General features: G+C 37.5%; 2 protein-coding genes across 4 annotated transcripts; one reads left to right on the top strand and one right to left on the bottom strand.

The window, feature by feature from the left end:
- Positions 1-988: 988 nt before the first annotated feature.
- On the bottom strand, positions 989-16598 carry dpep1 (dipeptidase 1). Of its 3 annotated transcripts, XM_040134851.1 has the most exons (14): positions 16535-16598; positions 16423-16428; positions 16278-16333; positions 11402-11475; positions 9067-9147; positions 8684-8810; positions 6664-6796; positions 6371-6521; positions 5049-5118; positions 4292-4468; positions 3024-3108; positions 2815-2890; positions 2153-2288; positions 989-1190 (listed from the first exon to the last, which is right to left on the bottom strand). In XM_040134851.1, exons 4-14 carry the CDS (start codon positions 11443-11445, stop codon positions 1011-1013), a joined length of 1260 nt encoding a protein of 419 aa, XP_039990785.1. In that variant the 5' UTR covers positions 11446-11475; positions 16278-16333; positions 16423-16428; positions 16535-16598; the 3' UTR covers positions 989-1010. The 3 variants fall into 3 exon arrangements, with proteins under 3 accessions (XP_039990785.1, XP_039990779.1, XP_039990772.1); XM_040134845.1 differs by having other exon boundaries at positions 16278-16594; XM_040134838.1 differs by having other exon boundaries at positions 9067-11475; positions 16278-16594.
- On the top strand, positions 13079-19274 carry sult5a1 (sulfotransferase family 5A, member 1). Its single transcript, XM_040134866.1, has 6 exons — positions 13079-13454; positions 13665-13876; positions 16559-16685; positions 16809-16906; positions 17144-17324; positions 17963-19274. Exons 1-6 carry the CDS (start codon positions 13316-13318, stop codon positions 18130-18132), a joined length of 927 nt encoding a protein of 308 aa, XP_039990800.1. The 5' UTR covers positions 13079-13315; the 3' UTR covers positions 18133-19274.
- Positions 19275-19294: the final 20 nt, after the last annotated feature.

Here is a 19294-nt window from a genome sequence, read left to right as displayed (position 1 = left end):
TTTATAAATAGTGTTTTCGCTTCAAACACTGATGAATTTGCAAATGTACGAATGTGAGTGCAAATGTAACTACTTCCTCACTGTTACTGAAAGGTTACCGTGTGTGTGTGTGTGTGTGTGTGTGTGTGTGTTATGAGAAAAACGTGCAACATTATCAGCCTTCAGGAGACGATGCTGTATAATTTTTTGCGCATTGGCAGTCAGAATTTATCATTTTACCTTCCTTACCTTGAGCAAACAACTTTTGTATTAATTGGAATTCTTTAAAGTTGGTCATCGACACTTGCATTACAAGTTTTTAAATGTCAAATGTCTGTTTATATATTTGCCTAAAGTATGATTGTCAAATGAAAACCTCAGGAACTAAGAAATATTGACTTAGTTTTTATTTCAACTATCATGCCATCAGTTCACCGAACTAAATAGAGTTAACATTTCTTATCCCAACGTAGAGCAAATTACCTGTAAATTAAATTCAGAAATGCAAATCAACAACATTGCAGTTTAAAAGCTGCAGTGATGTGCATCTCTTAGACAGATTACCCTCTCAGAACACTAGATGGAACACTTCTCCCAAAAATACGGATATGCTGGACATGCTAATGTGAAGGACTATTTTTGTGTGTCTGTGTTCAATCAGATTACACTTGTGCGACCTTGTTTATATGTCCTGGTCATCACAGACTCTTTAGATCAGTAAAAAAGCTAACCTTGGCCCGACAAGATCATTTTCGTGCCATTGTCTTTATTAGGATAACTGTGACACTGTTGTAGGTCACTGTTGGTCATTTTTTACTTAAGTTACCCTGTAGAACTATTTAACAATGCCACAAAACCATTAAAATCAGACAAGAAACAAGCTGTTAAACACATTTTAAACCGCAGCTTTTCAGTGTTTCTGTCAGCACAGAGAGGATAATGTGGAAAATACTTGACATTTAAAACAGATTTTAGAACTATTCATGGACAAACTATTGACTTACATACAATCCCTTGCGCTGATAAGCGGCTTATAAAGCTGTTAATGTGACGAGAGCCTGAAGAGCCAATGTGAGCAGCAAGGCCAGTGTGCTCAGTGAATGGACGGCTCCGGCGCTGCGGTATCCATAGCTCGTCCTACACGGGTTCTTCACCTCCTCATATGGAATAGGAACATCATCTGGACTCATGCTGCCCAGACTGTCACGGACCTGACCCACAAAGATAAGACTGTCAGGCAACAGACGGAAGAGCCCTGTGACAGGTGTGTTTGCTCTCACAGTGTCCACATGCTACCACAGCACCAACACCTCTATTATAATAAGATCCATTTTGAACAGTTGTTATATTCCAATCAGGATTTAATCTATTTAACAAAAATCTAAATTGAGTCTTTGGTCGCACCCCTGAGAGAAAAAAACGAGATGATTGTTTAGTGAACAGTGACCTAGTCATGCCATATATTGTTATTTCAAAGATTTGTTAGGCTACTCAAAAATGCCATTATTTTGCACGTTACCAGTCCTTAACATGTTCTGGGAAAGTTTCCTAGAGGAAAAAAAGGCTTTACACAATTAGAAATTATTTCGATTGTCAGAGTGGATAAGGGAGAATATCAGGGTTTCAAGGATAAAAGAACAGTGTTGGGACATAGTCAATACAAGGTATTTTTAACCCTCACAAGGCCATCTCTGCAATTACACAACTGACTTGAGTTTTCAAATGATATAAATGCTCGTAGGTTGTAAAAACGGAAATTTTTCCATTCTCTGCACTGCCTCCCATATGACCCTCGCTGCCTGGTAAATGCCCACGTCCTTCAAACTTTACACCCCTAGTTTTTAATTCAGACTCTCATAAATTTTGTAATCTCCAAGCTCAAATCAAGATAACAAGGTTTTTTTCTCCAACTCGACAACCCTCCTTCACAGCCACAAACAGCATTATGCAACTTTTTCCAGGCTGAGAAGTACTTCCTGGAACTACTTGACTGATTTGGATGTGTAAACACACTTAAAATTCATCTTGGTCACGAAATAAAGTGCATGGTGCTGCACAGATATGGAAAACAACAGAACAGTCGGGTGTTTTCACATGGAGTTTTAACAGAAACACACACTGTGTGTGTGTGTCTGTGTGTGTGTGTGTGTGTGTGTGTGTTTGTGTTCCTCACCAACTCAACCTCTCTCAGGACCCGCAGCAAGTTATTTCCCAGAGCAGCTTTGACCTCCTCGTCAGTCCATCCTCTCCTCAGCAGTTCAGCCACCAGGTTGGGCACCTTGGACACATCCTCCAAACCCTCTGGTAGTCTGAGAGGATGAGATGAAGGAAAGATGATTTTTACTTCCTAGTTGTTACACTTTACTATCATGTCAAGTTTCTTTCTTTCTTTTTTTTATTTGTCTATATTTCTTCAGTGGTCTGACTCTCTCTATAAGATTAAATATAAATGACTAAATAGGCAACAATCAAAGTCACTTTAAAGTGTAAGGTAAAAAAAAAAACATTCTTAATTATTATCTATTAAGAGTTTAACAGTCAAAAACTCATCTGATTTGCCTCATCAAGACAGTGCGGGTGATGCTGACAACATACAATCCCACTACTGTCATCAAATTTTGATTCAAATGTTGCCTAAGTCTGGTTGGTGCATGAAAATATGTGACAAAGGGGAAAAAAAAGCGAGGACAAAGACACGCACAGAAATCTCTCCATAACCAAAACTTGGCGGAAAATTGTGTGTTCGTGCAGGATCCCATTGCTCAACGTAAGTCGCTTATTGAGACCTTAGGACCTTTAACTTAATCATGGAATCATGGAATCATTTATACTGACCTGGTAACGCCATCATAATCTCCACCAAAACCGATGGTACCCACCCCGGCCACTTTTTTTATATGGTCAAAGTGATCTACAATGAAAGCAGTAAACAGAGAATAAAGTGCATTAACACATGGGGTTTAGGAAGAATGGCAACTGTTGATATTTAACTGGATTTGAGTTGATATTCAACTAGAGTTGTCATGATCATGTGAGTAATTTACCAGCAACATCTGAGAGCTTTGCAGTCTCGCTGCAGGTCACATAGTCATTGTAGAAGTTCACCATGACGATTCCCCTAGTTTCATTCTGGAGAGACAGGCAAAATGTTGCATGGCAGTGAAACACTTACAGTGACTGACCTAGAAACTCTGATCTATCAGACGGAGCGAGACACTGTGTAGTTTCTGCTTTGTTTGACAGGAGAATCTCCAGTGATTGAGAGTGCCGAACAGGCGCAGGGAAAGACATGACTAGAGCCAAGAGACGCGTTCAACCTCACAATAATCCAAGTACATGAGGGTATTGACCTCTACTTTCTTATCTGTCAGAATTCCCGTCTCCTATTTGAGCAGTTTTTTGTGGTTTTTTTTTGTTTGTTTTGTTATTTTTATCTGTTATTTTAGATTGCAGCACAATAATCCTATGTTTTATTGCCCTTGACTGGGAAACTACCATTAGACTGCATCAGTTGGAGTGGACACAAGCGATTACAGCCCCTTTAAACCCTTTGGTGCCATAAAGAACATTTATGGGTGTGCGGTTATCTGAGATAGCAAGCAAGAACGGCAGGTGTGTTTTTAATAGGGCTTAACACCTTCAGTTGGCTAGTTATCTGACACTTTCTGCTTTTCCGTATCCAAATTTACCTTCCAATATTAGTGGTCTAAGAGCTAAGTAACATTTAATCGTGCACTGTTCTTACAGTTTTGAGTCACTTCCAATTTTTGACGCTTCATACTTCTAAACCACTACATTTCAGAGGAAAACTTTATACTTTTTATATGCCAGTACATTTATTTGACAGGTATTGTCTGTAGTTAACATTTCAGATTAAAATTTTACGTTAAGAAAATGCGTTTAATTAAAAATAGTTCCAACTCGACCAGCTACATCATTGAAATGCTGCTTATACAGCATCTTATAATGTCATATAGATAACATATCAATCATAGGCGCCATTTTTATCCTTACTGAGCACTTTTGATACTTTCAATACATTTTACTGATAATTACTCTGTAAGCTTCCTATAGTAAGATTTTGAATGTGGGACTTCCACTTGTAATGTGATATTTTTACATTAATGTACTGGTCCTTTTATTAAAGTAAAGGATCTGAATTCTTCTTCCACTGCTGTTCAGTACACCTGTCTTTACTCCTCAGCCTTGTCATTGCCCTGTTGGCTCTTTCACCGTCTGTCCACCTCCTGTCTTCTGGGCCTTGAACCCCAACCACACACAGACCCATTAACAGACACACACGCAGACTCACGACTCTCTTGAGGACATCATCCGGGACGTTTCTTTTATTTGGACAGATGCTATAAGCAGAGGAGTGGCTGAAGATGACAGGAGCTTTGGACAGGTTCAGCACCTGGTTCATGACTGCAACAGTCACATGAGACAGGTCGATCAGCATCCCCAGACGGTTCATTTCCACAATTAGTTTCTGTTGAAAGAACTATGATTATTTCTATGATCAATTTAAATAGTTGATGGTACCAAAAAATATAAAACCTATAGAAAAAATGCTAAAATCATTATTTAATTTCTACTGATTGATCATTTTCAATAGTTTACTCCCTTCATATAATAACAGTAAGTAATGTTTAAGAGATCTGTTTTTACTTTGACATTAAAGACTCTTTTTCCATTGATCAGCATCAAATATGTCACATTAAATCTACCCACACTCAATGTTGTAAGACAATAAAACACGAAAAATGTATAATTCTTATTGGCACATTCTTTCTTATTTTATCTATCAATTAGGAGGAACACAGTATAAATACAAATACAATTTGTCATTATTTTGACACAGTGAGGTACAGTGGTACCAGAAAAAGGCATAATTTCAGTTGTGAAAGTGGAGACGGTTTTCCATTCTTTCCACATCTTGGAAGTAATATTTGGTGATGCCTTGTGCATTCACTGAAGTATAAAATTTTAAGACACTAATCTGTAACTTTGAACATTGATCTGATTAAACTTTGAAAGCAAATTTCACCCAGTACTGCTTGTATGCAGACCTTGCCAAATGGAGACAGGCCATGGTGTTCAGATGGCTCTGATCCAGTGTCAACAAGCCAGTTATCTGCCCTGATGAGAGAGAAAAAAAACACTTACCATGAAAAAGTCAAACTTATCAGTGGACGATATTAGTTCTGATTCTTATATATAGAATCTTATATATAAAATCTGGTTATTCTTTGCTTAGATATAGCAAAGAATAACCAGATATCACATTTCTAGCTTGGGAACTTCTTTCAAGTGTCTTTTCAAAGGCCAGGTACTGTACTTTGCAAATACTATTACAAATATCATGATACCCTTGGGTGTATCCCAGCACCAAAGCGGCTCTTCCAGAGAATCTGATACCACTGCCTGGGGAGAACATAAGGCCTTCAGGAAACCCCCATACTCTCCAAAACACAACCTTAACTGACCGTGACGTCTGACTGTTATACACCACACAGATATAACTGAGCCTTACTGAAAGCGCAGGTAATAAATACAGACAGTAAAGCTGTTTTTCGTCCTAGCTACTATGTCTAAATAAAATATCAGTAAATTATTTTAGCCCTGTGAAAAGAGAAGCAGTTCATCAATTGGTACAATTGGTGAACTGCACCAATGGCAGTGTGAAAATTGTACTTGTACTTTACCGACTGTATGTGTGGAGTATTTTCATCTCATGCTACTTTGTACTTTATACTCCACTACAATTATTTGAAAACAAAAGTTACTAGTTACTTTAAAAATTACGATTTTGCATCATATAGTGTAGGAAGAACTTCTAGAGTATAATGCACTATTATGAATTAAACTACCCAGCAGGATATAAAATTAGAGCTGAAATGACTCGTCTATCGATTAGTCAATCAATAGAAGATTAAAACTATTTTGATAACTGATTAATCGTTTTAAGTCATGCAAAAATACATGACATTTCAAGGTTCCAGCTTCTCAAAAGTGAGAATTTGCTGATTTTGTCTTATCTTATCTTATCTTATCTGTCTGATCTTGTCTTAAGTAACAGTAAACTGAATAATTTTGAACAAAACAAGCAATTTTAAGAGCGTACTTCGGCACTGGGTAATTGTGATAGGCATTTCTCATTCAAGTTTTAAAAACCAAACAAACAATTAATCAAGAAAATAATCAGCAGATGAACTGATATTAAAAAAACATCCGTTGCAGCCCTATATAAAATTAATATATATAATACAATGGTTCAAAGTTGGTTCCGCCTCCACCAACCACAATAGTAAAATTCAGTTTAACTTTAAGTGAACCACCAAGATCAACCAATTGGTTTTCATTTGTGTATTTGATGGCAGCAATCTCTCACCACGGTGTGTTGCAGGAGTGTGTGAGAGTGAGGTAGCGGACACCCAGGTGGTACATGGTGCGAAGGGTGCCCAGACTGCTGTCTATGGAATGACCCCCCTCCACCCCGATCAGACTGGCTGTCTTTTTCTTGCTGAAGGCATCCATGATGCCTGTGCAGCGCAGACATGAGAGATGACAGGTGAATCAGCCAGGAAGCACAGGCAGGTATGAACAGAGTAGTGGTGGCACTGCGTTTTTAAATGTCTGTGATATTGCTAGAACAGCTAAAAAAAAAAAAAAAAAAAGTCTCACCTTGGCTACTGGTGGCAAAAATGAAGGTTTCCGGGTATTTCTGGCACATCCTGTGAACCACATCTATCTGCTCCAGTGTATGTCTGACGGCATCTTTGTACTGAGCTTCGCAGGGAGCATAGGCCGACCAGAACTGAGAGAAGAACAAAGCGTAAGGTATGAATTATCAGTACTGCCACATAGCCAGGGAAATACATGTACTTAAAATACATACAGCCGGTTCTCAACAATCACACATAATAAAAATAAGACCTGAGATACAGAAGAAAATCATACCCTTACCTACTGTAAACAATTACATTCAACATAAAGAATTTTTTGAATGTGGTGCTTAAATGCCTGATGCGATGGCAACTTTCCAAATGAAGGTTTTCTTTACTCCAGTTTGCATAATATGAAACTAGTTTTTGTCATGTTGAGAATGGATTCTGGTGACTTTAGGTATTTTCCACATGAACAATCCAGTGTGGCGGCTGTTGAAAAGGAACATTTTAAAGGAGGTATTCAGGAAGTTTTTCAAGACTGGCACTGATTGAATCTTTTTCTGTATCCCCGGTAAGGTCCATTCAGTTATCATGCATAATTTACAGCGATGAGTGTGTGATTCAACATCAAAATAAAACAGGAATGGATGTTAGACAGTGTCACAGTCCTAAACCTATCCCAATACCTCAATTAAGAGTACCGCCCAATACAGAGAACCGATCTGATACCAGTGCTCTTTCCCCCATATTTAAAATTTGTATACTTCACTGTGTAAAACTGATCTGAATTTTTTTTATGTAAGGTAAAATTAAACCATGACATTGCCGTGGCACGAGACGCTGAGTTTGTGGCCAGCCATGACTGAATTAATGTACAAAATAAGAAACAAAGAAATTTACAAGAAATTTGTGGATCATCTGGCCAATTAATGATCTACTTAATAAGGTCGGTTTTGGGGCAGATACCCATCTGCAGTGATTGAAGAAGTATTCAAATCCTTTACTTGGGTAAAAGTACAAAATACTGCAATGTAAACTTGTTACTTTTAAAAGGGCTCTATTCAAAATTTTACTCAAGTACAGAAATGTTAGCAGCAAAATGTACTAAAAGTACCAAAAGTATTCATTATTAAGTATGGCGCTTTGCATAGCATTATATTATTTTGTACATATGGTATACATATAATACATATAATATCTTAACTATTTTATATACTGTTGTGAGGTTAATCCGTAAAAATGCATAATTTTACTTAGCCTCATCATATATTCTGTATGTTTTAATCTTAACGTACACAGTAACTAACTATAGCTCCCATATAAATGTGGTGTAGTAAGAAGTACAATATTACCCTCTAAAATTTAGTGAAGAAGAGTGAAGTGTAAAGTAGCCTAAAATGGAAATACCCCACTACAGTACAAATAACTCAAAATTGTTACTTTCCACCACTGTCAGACTTAGTTGTTGTTGTTGTTGCACGAGGAAAGCATCTCTCAAGTTGAAAAAAAAATTGGGGTTTACATGCTCGAGGGCAGACGATCAGTAAAAGCTTGATTTAAGCTGTGGGTGACTGTGTGGATAACCATCATTTGCATACAAATGAATCTTTCCCGGCTAAACGTTTCTTCCAATTGGGCTTGTTAATATGGACAATAAACAGATGCTAATACAAAAGCTTTCTGTAAGCCTTTCGTCACCCTTTTGGTTTGGCACCTTGGAGCTGTTCGGTGCAACTACACTGCTCTTCGGCTGTTCAGGTAAACAGCTTCATCCTGTAATGTCTTATTAAGAGTAAAAATAAGGATGCTGTCACTTGCAAAGTACAAGTGCTTATGAGGGGGTTAAAATATCTATGTCTAATGTTCTGAGAGTTATTCCTAACATATTTCAATGATACGACACAATTTCTGAAATGGCATCTGTGAAACAGTTTTGGAGATAGGATGGGGGCTCCAGAAGATAAAGTATCCCTTGACCTTGAAAGGATAGTTTCCTTTAATTCTTCAGTTCCCAGTACATTCTGTTCAATATGTACCTGTGCTCCCAGCCGTCCCTCCTTGATCTTAGGGATGTTGGTGTGTGTTGTTTCAAGTGTGTTAAGATCCACTTTGTTGAGCTCATTGTTGAATTGCTGTCGAAATTGCCAAGGCAGGTCATTATGACTGAAAGATCAGAAAGTAAAGGTCACACATGGACAGAGCCCTTTCTCAAAACTTTCATCATAAAGTGGTTTGACAGCAGGAAGGAAAACTGCTCGTTTGACCAGATCAGCACTAGATATATCTTCCAGAGGAGAGCTTTGACCGCACAATGTAAACATTTACTGCTGTTGTTGCTCACGTGGTAAACAGCAGATACCATAATTAAAACCATCATGCAAAGCACATTTTACTTAATGCAACAGACGCTTCAACTTACCCATCAATGAGCGGCGTCTCGGACATGAGCTTCAGAGCTCTGGTCATGTGCGGGTCCGCAGCCAAGGTGAAGGCACAAGTTCTGACCCATAGCGCCAAATACACAGCACAGATAACCTTGGACAGCATTTCTTAAACTTTTACACACTCTTAAATGCACTGCTCTTCTTTTCCTTTGTGTCCCTAAACTGTCCTCCGTTTTAGCCCAATCTCAAGATTGTACAACTTGATCTTTCCTTACCTTCTGAGCATCCTGATTCTACTAACTGCTACTGGAACATATTTTGTCTCTGTTACCAATTTTTAGTTTGTTTGATTGTTTGCATCTGTGCAGTTTCTTTCAGATTCTCATTCTGGCTGTCAGTCGGTCTCCATTTGATGAGGCCTCTTGATCCTGACTCTGCTCATTGCTCCACCTCTGTTTTGAATCTGTTTCTTATTACAGCGTCAGCAGTCATAAAATGGCAGACAGTAGCTTCAACATTTTTACAATAGTAAACCAGTACATGTTGGTTAATGTATAATGTACATTTTGACTGCTTTTCTAAAGTTCACACCTTAAACTTTGGACAATGTTATGATTGAAAGTTTCAAATAAAGTTAGACTTGTATATTTAGGAGAGATTTGTGCTATAATTCCTCACTGAAACCTAATTGGTTTAAAAATTTGCGATACAGCTTTAAGACCCTACACAATAAGGGTGTACACTTATGGTGTATATGTTTACAAATTTTCCATTTTTTCTTATTGTCAATCAGTTCCATGAAAACGACAAAACAAACAATGAACTCATTCTACTTGAGTAAAGTTTTCTCTGTATAACCAGAGCCTGATGCACCTCATTCCTCTCTGTCATAGAGCTCCATTGTCGTTCAAACAAGTAATGCTCTGGAAAGGGCCATACTCCATAATCGATACTTTTGATTTGGTTTTGGTTGCTGGCATGGTTTGGGTCCACATTTCCCCTTAGAGGGTAGGGGTCACTGCAAATCAATACAAAGTTGTTGTGAGTGACCACCTCTATCCTTCGATGAAACATTTCCATCCTGATGGGAATGGTCTCTTCCAGGATGACTGTGGTTTGATGATCAAAAGAAAAAAAAAAAAAAAGCCTTTTATAATTTCTCATAGCCCAGATTTAAATATTTAATTTGTTTGTTTTGTCAAGCCAACTACCCAAAAGTCAAAATTTTCAATGTACTATCAATGTAGATCATAAGATCACCAAATATTCACATTTGAGAAGCGTGAACAAGTGAAGTTCATAATCAAAAGTGTTGTGGATTAATTTTCTTTCTATGTTATTTGTATGTTAAAAAAATAATAATGGAAGACACTGTAGTGATAGTAAAAGTTTACCTTTCTTTTCCAAAATAATAGTTGTTAGGCTAACAAGAGAAAACAAGATAACAACCAGAGGCTGATGATGGTTTATGCAATATGACTTATATCACGGTCAAGTATTGAAGTAGCTGATTATTATGATTATGATTACGATTATGGCAATGAGAATGATGATGATGATTATTATTCTTATTATTATATTATTCCAGAAGGTTGGAGGGCTGAGTCTGTTTATCAGGAGAACTCAGCTCAGCTGATCTGAGTACTTGGCTACCAAAACCCGGTGGCAGTCAGTCAGTCTTTCTTGGTATTTCTTGTTACACTAATGTAAAATAAACTTTTTCTTTAGTTGTACTTTTAATTTAGATACACCTATGGTCTCCTCTTGTTTGTCCAATCTTGAGCAAGTTGTGGCACTACATGTTGTGATTCTTTTGATTTGATTGATTATCCTCAAAATGTTGCCTGGAGCAATGTAATGTTGTACAGTATGTACAAACCTATAAGCACCATATATTTCTACTACAAGTTTTTCTCACTGTTTTTTCTGTTTCCTTCTTGTGTTTACCTCATGGGGCGGAAGGCTAAATCAGTGCTATCTTCCAAACCTTTTTTTAAAACCTCATGATGCCATGTACACAAAGCGCACCAGTGTTTCTGACTCAGTCAGGGACAACTTCTTAAGTTCATTGGATAATAATTATGAGCTGCAGACTTTGTATGATGATAAAAAGACTAATGATCTTTCTCATGCTTGAACATACATGTAAAGCTTAATTTATCTTGATTTTGACACATAGCCCCTATCAGCTCCCACTTGCTATCTTTCAGGCCCTTCTAATTAGACGATAAAGATGATGGTCTCCAGTAAATGATGCATAGTTTACTGGGTCAAAGAGATAAGTACGAATTATTCAGTGCCCTACCAAACAGTAGAGAAGACCATTATAGGGTTAACACATACCTTGCATGTCCTTTAACCATCACTTACATGAAGACTGAGGAAATCCTTCGAATGAAAAAGTCTTCACCCATCAAACCCTATTTTCATTTTCCAGCTGCATCCTGAAAGGTAATGCTCATAATGAAATTATGTTATTCTTTATGTCATATTAAATATGTTCAGACCACACGGGGAACTTGGTTAAAGGTTGAATTTTTTTGGAAATACATCCACCCATCTCCCTGAGAAGAAATCACAAAGGGTGTAATCATACACCCTCCTGAGCAGACCTGTTCTTTATAGAAACAAACAGTTATCATGATTTAAAACCAGCAGCCTAATTTTTCTTTTTTTTTTTTAAATTGCTATTTCAGTTTTTGAATTTTTCTGTTCTGACAGATTGCAAGGTTCAAATTGTACATAATGCCTTTGATGGTGAGGTTAATTAATGTAAAAAAGTTCCTGTTCGTCAATTTTAATCAAGAGTTCAAAAGTAGAAATTGTTTAGTAGCTTGTAACTCGGGCTGTATATTCTCCACAAGTCATTGTCAGACCAGTTTCTTACCAATCTGTGCCACCAACGTAATTTTTTTAACTTAAATCAGCTTTTTTTTTTTAGCTCTCTTAGTTTGCGACTTGGGGCCTGCATATAAAGCTGTTAACATATCACTGATGCGTTAGCACTTTATACAGACGACATAGGCAACTGCTGTTGTGACAAACTTGTTAGAAACTGTTTACACATGTGGCAGGCACAGAGCAACATGAGTATCATCAAACCATGCAATACGTAGGTCCAAAATTCAGTTTATGTCTTCCATCGACTCTTGAAGGAAATATCTGGGTCTTTAGCTGCTAAATGCTTCACTATGTTCACCAGTTAATTGCTAACTGTGTCTTTCTGCTGTTTCTAGTGTACAGTGGGTTAGAGTAGGAAAAGAGAGACAATGAGAGAAACCAAGAGTTGGGTGATAATTCTTTGTGGGTTTATCACTGTAAGCGACCCCTTTCACATTTACCAATAGTTATTCATAGCCAAAATTATTGATTGGTGCAGCTTTAACCTTTATTTAGCAATGAAAGAGACAATATTCGCAAGGGAGATCTGGCCAAGACAGCAGCATAAAAGAAAAAATGAGTCAAATATACAAAACAACTCTAAAACAGACAACATATCAAAAAAGGACTATGAATGAAGAAAATGGGGGAATCAGTTTAGACCGTGGATGTTGATGTAATCCCCTACAGGCAAAGAAACTACAACAGTTGCTCCACTTGAATGAAATGATTATCACGAGGAATTTATTAGTCCATGTACTGTGCATTCACCCAAATTGTACACTCGTATGAATCCTGGGTGACAGAAAGACTGGTATAGTTGATAAAAGTGAGGCAAATGAGTGGAGCTCAATAAACCAGGTGTCTAACGGTGGCATGTACTATAATAAAAAAAACAATTTTTAACCAAAACTGTCGCAACACAGTTGTAAAGCGGCAGAAGTGTTCCATTACTTGTTGCAAAACAGGGTAAACTTTATGAGCAGACATCAAACAGAGACGCCTGTGTGATTAAGGCTTTGTTTAATGTCACCAGCCAACGTCTGTTGCACTTTTTCCCCTCCTTTCCCAAAATTTTTTTTTTTTTTTTTTAAACAGACAGACCATTGTACAGGTTCATTGCTAAATCATTTTTTCTTACATGCTTTGTCCACTCCTGCAACCATTGATGTATGTCATGTTTAGTATTCATTGACAGAAACGAGCAGTTAAGGAGTCCCATTTTTATTTTGTCATTTTAGTTAGTCCTCTTTTTAGTCTCGCTCAGACAGACAGTGTAGAGAAACAGACAGAGAAAGGCAGGGCTACAGAAAAGGTAAACACCAAAGTCGAACAAGTCAAGAGGAAGCTTAAAAGGAGAGACAGAGAGCAGCAGATACTTATTAATACGTATTAGAGATAGATATGGCCAGGTTGGATGTCGCAGAAATGATTTGTGGAATTATGCTCCCTGGACACATACACACCCAGGAATCCTTGCAATTTGCGCTCAAATTTCCTTTTCAGGACACAGATACCCTAATTGTTTCCTATCCAAAGTCAGGTAACTAGAGACGACACATTGATCAAGCTACATGGCACCACAGTTACACCACTTGAGCATGCATGAGTGGCATATGAGTGGCATTTACATCATGACTCATTACTTTCTTGTCTATGTTTTGGAACTTTTTTTAAAAGTACTTTTTTGCTTTTTAACAAATTAATTTAATGAAAGTCAGCTCACAGATGCTTCTCTCTTTTCTCTCAACAGGCACCACATGGATGCAGGAAATTGTGACTCTCATATACAGCAGAGGAGACCCACACTTGAACAAAACTGTCCCAAACTGGGTCAGGGCTCCATGGCTGGAGCAATACTACTGTGCTCCGTTACTGGAGGACTCATCCACCACACCTCGAGTCATCACCACACACCTGCCTCATCACCTACTGGGCCCTGCCCTCCAGGGTTCCAAAGCCAAGGTCAGATTTACATTTTTATGTGATGTTTAGATCACAAAGGCAAAACTTAGTAACTATATATTTGGTCAAAACTGAGTTGTAACCTTTATCTGACTTTCTGTTCTACCATGCAAAAAATATTATGTCATAGAAATGTGTAATTTCTTTCAAAACAGCTTTTTTAAATGTCAGTAACTATAAAACAGACCGAAAAACCAAACATAGTATGTGTATTTTGGTTTGCGTAGTTACTACTACTTCTGGCTTTGTATTTTTGCCCAGGCTGCAGTTACGGCACTCCTGCATGGTAATATCATTGTCGTGCTGGAATCTTTTGTTTATCTCTCTGCAAGGTCCTTTGGAGTTCAAAAACAGACTGCTGTCCTCTTTGGTTTGGTTCAGTTTATTGACAGTATTCTAATATATTTTTGAAATGCAACACATGACAATTTGTCCGGGATAGAATGATAAAATCCTAGATTTATTTACCTGTTTGTCCCTGGTGTTTAACAGTAGGGTAGGTTACTGTATTTCCTCTCATGCAGGTCCCGGACAGGCATGCATGTCAGCAGCCAGCTGGAGATCAGTTGTAGTCACTGAGGCATATTCAAATTTTTTTAACACAAATGAGAGGTGATGTGAGAGTCATAAATCTGCCTTTGTCATCACTACTAGTAGTAGAGGTTGGGTGGTGTGTCCGGGCCCTATAAAACTGATTAGGCTGTATGTAAGTTGAAAAAGATCGGTCTCAACTTTTGAGGGAGTATTAACCTTCCATAATAACTTTAAGGCAGAAATACTGAAGAAAAAAATGCCCCAGAAAGGCAAAACACAGTAACTATATATATCTGGTCAAAACTGAGTTATAACCTTTATCTGACTTTCTGTTCTACCATGCAAAAAATATTATGTCATAGAAATGTGTAATTTCTTTCAAAACAGCTTTTTTAAATGTCAGTAACTATAAAACAGACCGAAAAACCAAACATAGTATGTGTATTTTGGTTTGCGTAGTTACTACTACTTCTGGCTTTGTATTTTTGCCCAGGCTGCAGTTACGGCACTCCTGCATGGTAATATCATTGTCGTGCTGGAATCTTTTGTTTATCTCTCTGCAAGGTCCTTTGGAGTTCAAAAACAGACTGCTGTCCTCTTTGGTTTGGTTCAGTTTATTGACAGTATTCTAATATATTTTTGAAATGCAACACATGACAATTTGTCCGGGATAGAATGATAAAATCCTAGATTTATTTACCTCTTTGTCCCTGGTGTTTAACAGTAGGGTAGGTTACTGTATTTCCTCTCATGCAGGTCCCGGACAGGCATGCATGTCAGCAGCCAGTTGGAGATCAGTTGTAGTCACTGAGGCATATTCAAATTTTTTTAACACAAATGAGAGGTGATGTGAGAGTCATAAATCTGCCTTTGTCATCACTACTAGTAGTAGAGGTTGGGTGGTGTGTCCGGGCCCTATAAAACTGATTAGGCTGTATGTAAGTTGAAAAAGATCGGTCTCAACTTTTGAGGGAGTATTAACCTTCCATAATAACTTTAAGGCAGAAATACTGAAGAAAAAAATGCCCCAGAAAGGCAAAACACAGTAACTATATATATCTGGTCAAAACTGAGTTATAATGGATCTAAAAACCAAAACCCAGGATCTGCACTTTGTCTGTGTAGTTACTGCATTCTTGCTTTGTAATCTGTGAGTTGCAGGACTAGTCACCGCACTTACTGCACTCTCTGCCAGAGAAAGACAGCTAGCTACGCAGCTAAAACAAGAGGGCTGTATCAGGCGAAAGCTAGCTTGTGAGATTGCCATGGCAAACCTTAGCTTAAACTAAGGCTAAGTTTAGTTATTATTTTTTCCCCTAGTTGTTATCTGTAAATGGACAATATCCATTTCGTAGTTTCAGCTTGTTATTCACGCAGCAGCTAGTAAATCAGAAAGAAAGAAAAAACAGAAACTCCTGCTAAAGGTAGCTAGCTTAGCAGATCTAAGTAGTTTCCATCAAATTTTTTGACTCTAGTGAATTCCGTGTGATTTGATGGTTAATCTACCTTTAAATCTCATACTTTAATGTATTAAATTGTAAGTTAATGTGTTATACTGATTTAAAAAATAAATATAAATAGTGCTCAGACAGATGGAAATTTAGCTATACACAGAAACACTTGATTCCTATAAACTGTGGGCTGTAAATAATAATCAAACTAAAGTTAAAATGGATAAGAAAGCTGATAGAACAGAGTTTGTTTGTAGATACTGTAGTTTCTCTGAACGATCTGTGAAGATTATCCAAATGCAGAGTGCAGTATCTGCATTTTTGGGGTATTGTGTCATTCTATGGCACTGAGCTACATGGGTAAAAAATATCGGCCACAAAAATCCACCGGAAAAAGACATAAAATAAAACCTTACCTTACAGCACTCCTATGTGTTGTCCAGTTTGCGATCGAGCCTGAAAAATTTAAAACCTTTTTTCTCAGGTCAGCTGCATCTGTGGTTACTGCACTCTGCTTTTTTAGGTCCGCACAGTCGGTATTGGTGTATATATAAACCCTACCTGTAACTGCAAGTATGTATCTTGCTTAGATTTCTTTAAAAAATTATATTGATATCAGTATCAGCCTGAAAAATTGGTCAGGTTATACAAAGTACGGTACTAAATATCTAACCTGTTCCTCTGTGTCATCTCTCAGGTCATCTATGTGAGCAGAAACCCTAAAGATGTGGTGGTGTCCTTTTACCACTTTCACAAAATGGCCAACTTTCTCCCTGAGGCTGGCACATTTCCAGAGTTTTTAAATCGATTCCTGGGGGACACACGTGAGTTGGCATGAGGACAAAGGATACTTGCATGTTTTTTGTTTTCCTTTTATCATATAATTTGCAGCCAAAAGTATAATTTGATCAAATGCACAGTATTCTTTTTACACTTATTCCTTTCAGTGCACTATGGTTCCTGGTTTGACCATATTAAAGGCTGGACCAGTCAGACAGCAGCTATGGAAAATCTTCTTCACATCACCTACGAAGACATGTTGTTGGTGACAGAGAAGTGATTCATCATACTTGTAGCACTATATGTCAATAAACATAAACTGTAAAGTTTCTTGGAAGATACTTATCTTTTTCCCCAATCATGAAAATATTGTTTACTCTGCAGTCACCTCTTCAAACTAAGCTTTGTTCACATACAAAAAAAAAAATGTTATATGCTGATCAATTCTTAATAAGAATTTTTAATAACTTTTAACATTATATTGTCTTCTTCCTGCTGTCAGGACCGACATGGTGCCATAAAGAGGATCAGCTCTTTCCTACAGTGTCCCCTGTTGGAGGAAGAGGTCAACAACTGTGTGCAACACTCCAGCTTCAGCAACATGAAAAATAACAAGATGGTCAACTACACCCTCGTAACTGACGAGATAATGGACCATAGCAAGGGCTCCTTCATGAGAAAAGGTTAGGCTCTGTTCTATTATATGCAGATAAATCAAACTTGATTCACTGATTATGTCATATGTCTCACAATATTTGATCCAATTGTAAAAACAATAAAAATGAAAAAATAGTGGTCACCGAGGTTCGAACGTGCCATTGATCTGAAAAATGACTAAAAATGATTACTGAGATGAATCTGAGGGGACAAAAAAGACAAATTATTTGGTTGAAATTATTTTTATCATGAAGAACTGGATACTTTCATCTCTCCTCTAAAAATCCTTGAAATTTAATAATAGGGGAAGGGAACATCTCTCATTTGGGTCATCTATCAAGCTAAGCTAAGTGGCTGCTGACTGTAGCTTCATATCTAACATACATACATAGTGGTATCAATCTTCTCATCTAACTGGCTAGGAAGTGAATAAGTGTATCTCCCAGAATCTAAAATCCTTTCTGTTAATTGGTGTGCTTACATCTGTAACATTGGTAAACACAAGAGTCATCTGGCTTATATTTAAAATCATGATCAGTTATTCGTTTCACCTATATATATATAGATTAACTTGAAGTTTATGTGTTTTTTAAAATCAATTATTTGGCCTTTAATTAAATATCATCCTTTTTGCTTCACTCCCTGTTCCCTTCCTACATCTAAGGCAAGACTGGTGACTGGAAAAACATGTTCACAGAGGAGCAGAATCAATATTTCGAAAGCGTCTTCAAGTCCAAGATGCAAGACTGCACTTTAGAGTTTGTGTGGGAGGTGCAGGATAAAGAGGAGACACCTGCCAAAGAGCATATCCAGCAGGAGAATACAGACGTATGAAAAAAAGCTCAAGTTAATGAAGCTAGAAATCATGTTGCATCCTGTGAGACGGATCACAAGTGAGCTGTTTTCTCTCTGTTGTAGTTTAAACCATATTAGCTGTATAAATCCCACCGATATGCAATAAATTTAGTCCTGAATTAGAACTATGTTAAACATTACTCACGTGTATAGTTGCAGTTAAGGGGACACTTTGACACATGTAATGTTCAGTACCCTGCTATGCCTCTTATGTTTTTTGCTGTCTTGCTTTCATTAATGTGTCTGTGCATGTCATGACAATTGTGATGATCTGTTCAGTCTAATAAATGTATTAATAAATCTCAGATCAACTGAATCCTCTTAAGGTTGACCATGAACAAAATCATTTGTTGCTTTGGTAAAGAACAAGTGGCACTTAAGGTTGCTAATGTGCACTACAAGCAAAGAAATTGACAGTTATGTAAACAGCGCTACAATAAGAAGAGGGGGAAGGACAGGTCAAAGATTTTAATATGAAGCTCCTCGTCCAGAGGGCTGAGCTGTCCTTGTGCAACATGTCGCTTCACACACCCAGAGAAAGGTGTTGTTCCCCCTCCAGTTTCCATGCACTGAAGTGCTTTTATCTAATCCTATCGAGTTTATGTGTGTGTGAGTGTGTTTGTATAAGACCAAACAAATGGTACAGAGTGTACAGAACCCACTGTGCTCTGTGACTGCAAGGATGAACTTCAATAACTGGTGGAAATGCACTGGTCTGGTGAAAGTTGATAGAGCATTAATCCACAGAGGCTTGTAGCTGACATCTGATTGATCCGAGACATTCGGTGTTATATGAGGAAACTTATATCACACCATAAAGGCGGTTTGTAGAATGCAAGTGTCTCAGATTATTGGAGATGTTTCTGTTGCTCAGTAGTAAAAAGCAGTTGAATCTTCCTGCTAACTAAATTCTAAATTCATTTAGGTCTAGCAGGGTGAAAAATATAAATAACACTTAAAATTCATTACTCCATAACTGTTACTCTAATATCTTTTTAAATATTATCTGGCAATTCTTATTGAAGCCAACCAAAGGACCACAGGCTCTTTTTGCATTGCTATTTCAATATAGGAGGATTAAGGCTAATTAGATTTTTTCTTGCTGTGAACACCTTGCAACCAAACTTAATAGAAGTTCGGA

Source organism: Xiphias gladius, chromosome 1 (assembly GCF_016859285.1).
Source record: "Xiphias gladius isolate SHS-SW01 ecotype Sanya breed wild chromosome 1, ASM1685928v1, whole genome shotgun sequence".
Taxonomy (NCBI): domain Eukaryota; kingdom Metazoa; phylum Chordata; class Actinopteri; order Istiophoriformes; family Xiphiidae; genus Xiphias; species Xiphias gladius.
This window is presented reverse-complemented; position numbering and strand designations above follow the sequence as displayed.